This window comes from Oreochromis aureus, linkage group 12, assembly GCF_013358895.1.
Source record: "Oreochromis aureus strain Israel breed Guangdong linkage group 12, ZZ_aureus, whole genome shotgun sequence".
Classification (NCBI taxonomy): Eukaryota; Metazoa; Chordata; class Actinopteri; order Cichliformes; family Cichlidae; genus Oreochromis; species Oreochromis aureus.
Window position 1 is genome coordinate 14307504 of NC_052953.1, and position 2543 is coordinate 14310046.

The following is a 2543-nucleotide window of genomic DNA, read 5'->3' on the forward strand; positions in this document are numbered from 1 at the left end:
TTGTTCCAATTAGTTGTTCATGTTTTGCTGTTTTCAGTGTGTCAGTCAAAGCGGGGGGTGAAATTATTCAAAGTTATTACAAATAGGCGCAGTGCTGAATACAGAAATTGTATCTTCTGCTGTCGTGTCTGTTTTTGTGTAGATTTGTTAGATGGCACACATCCGATGCAGAGCCACATCTGTGGCGACCTCTCGCGCACGCGTCGCGCGCACGCCGGTGGCCTTCGGGCGCGCATCCCTGTGGAGAGAGCGCAACGGGGACGAAAGTGACGTCAGGAATCAATCGCTTTGTCAAACATGTCCATCTGCTTATAAGTGAGAAATGACCGCAGTACAAGCCAGACATCCACACCGGCGGAGGACACACAGGTGCAGCGCGGCGCTCACTCCAAACCGACAGCGATGCCTCACTCCTTGTTCCCACTGTGCGTCCTAGGACTCCTCGCTTTCTCCTCCGCCTGCTACATCCAGAACTGCCCTCGAGGAGGCAAACGAGCGCTGACTGAGACTGGAATCAGACAGGTGAGCATTGTTCTTTCTGCTAAAATAGCATGCTTATTCTTTAACTGGCTGTGTTTGATTCTAAATTGCCATTAGCCTATAACATTAGAAAAAATATAACCAATAGAGAAAACGGTCCAGCAATTCACAAAATTAAAGGAATGCTAAGCAGCCTTTAAATAAGGGAAACCGACCGTGCAATGGATGTTATGGGATCAAAATGTGAGTGGTTTACTGGGTTGGGCTCAGAAGGCATTCATATATCAGATTTTAATAAAAACGGAACAGAATAAACAGATAAAAAATAAAAGTCACTTATGGAAAGGTTTAAAAAATAACACCAACTCAAATGGATCTTTTTAAAGTCATAAATTAGATATTACTCATGTAGTTTAAAAATACCGATTTACAATGAGAGACTGTAGAAAAGAAGATGGTTGTGACTTATTTCACATGGTCATACTGCTATAATTCTCCTGCTGAGGCAATGCAATGAATGTTGATTTTCTTGAATACGAGAGGCAAAGAATGTGAAAGTATCTTTCGTCTTGTAATATGAAATAATATAACACAAAATAATATTGCTAAAATCAATTCCATTCTCCTCCAGTGCAAGTCTTGTGGCCCTGGAGACAGGGGCCGCTGCTTTGGCCCCAGTATCTGCTGTGGGGACAGTTTCGGCTGCCTGCTTGGCTCCCCAGAAACAGCTCACTGTGTGGAGGAGAACTACTTGCTCACCCCCTGCCAGGCAGGAGGGAGATCCTGTGGGTCTGAGGGAGGGCACTGCGCTGCTTCTGGACTCTGCTGCAATTCTGGTACAAACTGGTCTGATTGATTGACATGTTGACATGTAAGATATGAACTTCATTTCTTATTTTTGTTCTTTTCAGAGGGCTGTATGGTGGACTCTGACTGCCTGGGAGAGACAGAGGCCACAGATCCAGTCCACGGCTCTGCAAGAAGCTCACCAACAGAGCTGCTGATGCGTCTTCTCCATGTGGCTGCCAGAGGACAGAATGAGTACTGATATTTTATGTGTGGGGATCTGCTATCCATCTGCTGCTCAAGACCTGGAACTGCAACAGAAATGAAGTTCATCCATGTTCCACTATAAGCCTTGGGATCTGAACTCTGAACAGTTTAAATTTTCTCAGTTCTGTTACTGTTTCTGTTTGAAGTGTCTTTCTGATTAGCCGGGCTAAAAATACAAGGGGAGAAGAACCACATTAATTGATAGGAAAACATTAGGTTTCATGTTTGCTCCCCCTAAAAAAATGTATATACTAATGCACATACTGTAAACAAAGTTTATTCTCTATAAGAAGACACCCGAGAGCTCCAATTTAAATAACTGAGATATAGTAGAGCACATTGTAAATAAGTCAGAGATTAAAGATTACAGTTGATACAGGCATCCAGGTAAAACAGCAGAATGTCAATGCTTGATCAGTTGCTTCTTGTGTAGTAGAAATATTGTTGTATATTAAAAATGGGAGAAACAATACAGAATGAAATGAATGAAATGCCAAAAGGGCTCTTCTGATTCCTCATTTCCCAGAATACGCTTGAGTGTGAGAAAGAAAGCAAAAGTCAAAGGAACCACCAGAATAACCACAGAGTAATCAGGAATGATAATTGCTGTAATTTGATCAGTTTCGATCAAGACTGTCTTGCACACAGATTAGCTGCTCAAGGAATTACATAAACTGACCGCATTGATGCATTCATATCCTCCAACCATATAACTCAGCACTGTGTACCAACATGTATAATTTGCGTAGATGAAAGATAGTGATTTCTAACTCTCAGACTCCCATCTGTGTGAATGCTAATTTGCTGCCAAATCTGTATGTGCTGGGAGTTTGTCTGCACTGTTTTCCAATCCAGTTGGCACTAGATGCAGGACCTCCCAGATTTTGACAGTTATATTCTTTGATTGACTCAATACCTGTGTGGCACGTCAAAAATCCTAAACTTTTATGTGTGACTCATCTTGTGCTCCACGCTATGAAGGAGACGCCTCAAAACCCACATCCAAATAG

The 2543-nt window shown here is 42.4% G+C and overlaps 1 protein-coding gene across 1 annotated transcript; it reads left to right on the top strand.

The window, feature by feature from the left end:
* The first annotated feature begins 358 nt into the window (after window positions 1–358).
* LOC116310520 (arginine vasopressin) lies at window positions 359–2023 on the top strand. The gene is made up of 3 exons (XM_031727346.1): window positions 359–522; window positions 1112–1316; window positions 1392–2023. The coding sequence occupies exons 1-3, from the start codon at window positions 403–405 to the stop codon at window positions 1526–1528; spliced, it is 462 nt and encodes a 153-aa protein (XP_031583206.1). The 5' UTR covers window positions 359–402; the 3' UTR covers window positions 1529–2023.
* Window positions 2024–2543: the final 520 nt, after the last annotated feature.

Excerpts from the sequence above, each read along its gene's own strand:
- LOC116310520 (XM_031727346.1), top strand. The coding sequence starts at position 403 with ATGCCTCACTCCTTGTTCCCACTGTGCGTCCTAGGACTCCTCGCTTTC. Across the intron at positions 523-1,111 it reads CTGAGACTGGAATCAGACAG|TGCAAGTCTTGTGGCCCTGG; the intron begins GTGAGCATTGTT and ends ATTCTCCTCCAG. Across the intron at positions 1,317-1,391 it reads TGGACTCTGCTGCAATTCTG|AGGGCTGTATGGTGGACTCT; the intron begins GTACAAACTGGT and ends TGTTCTTTTCAG.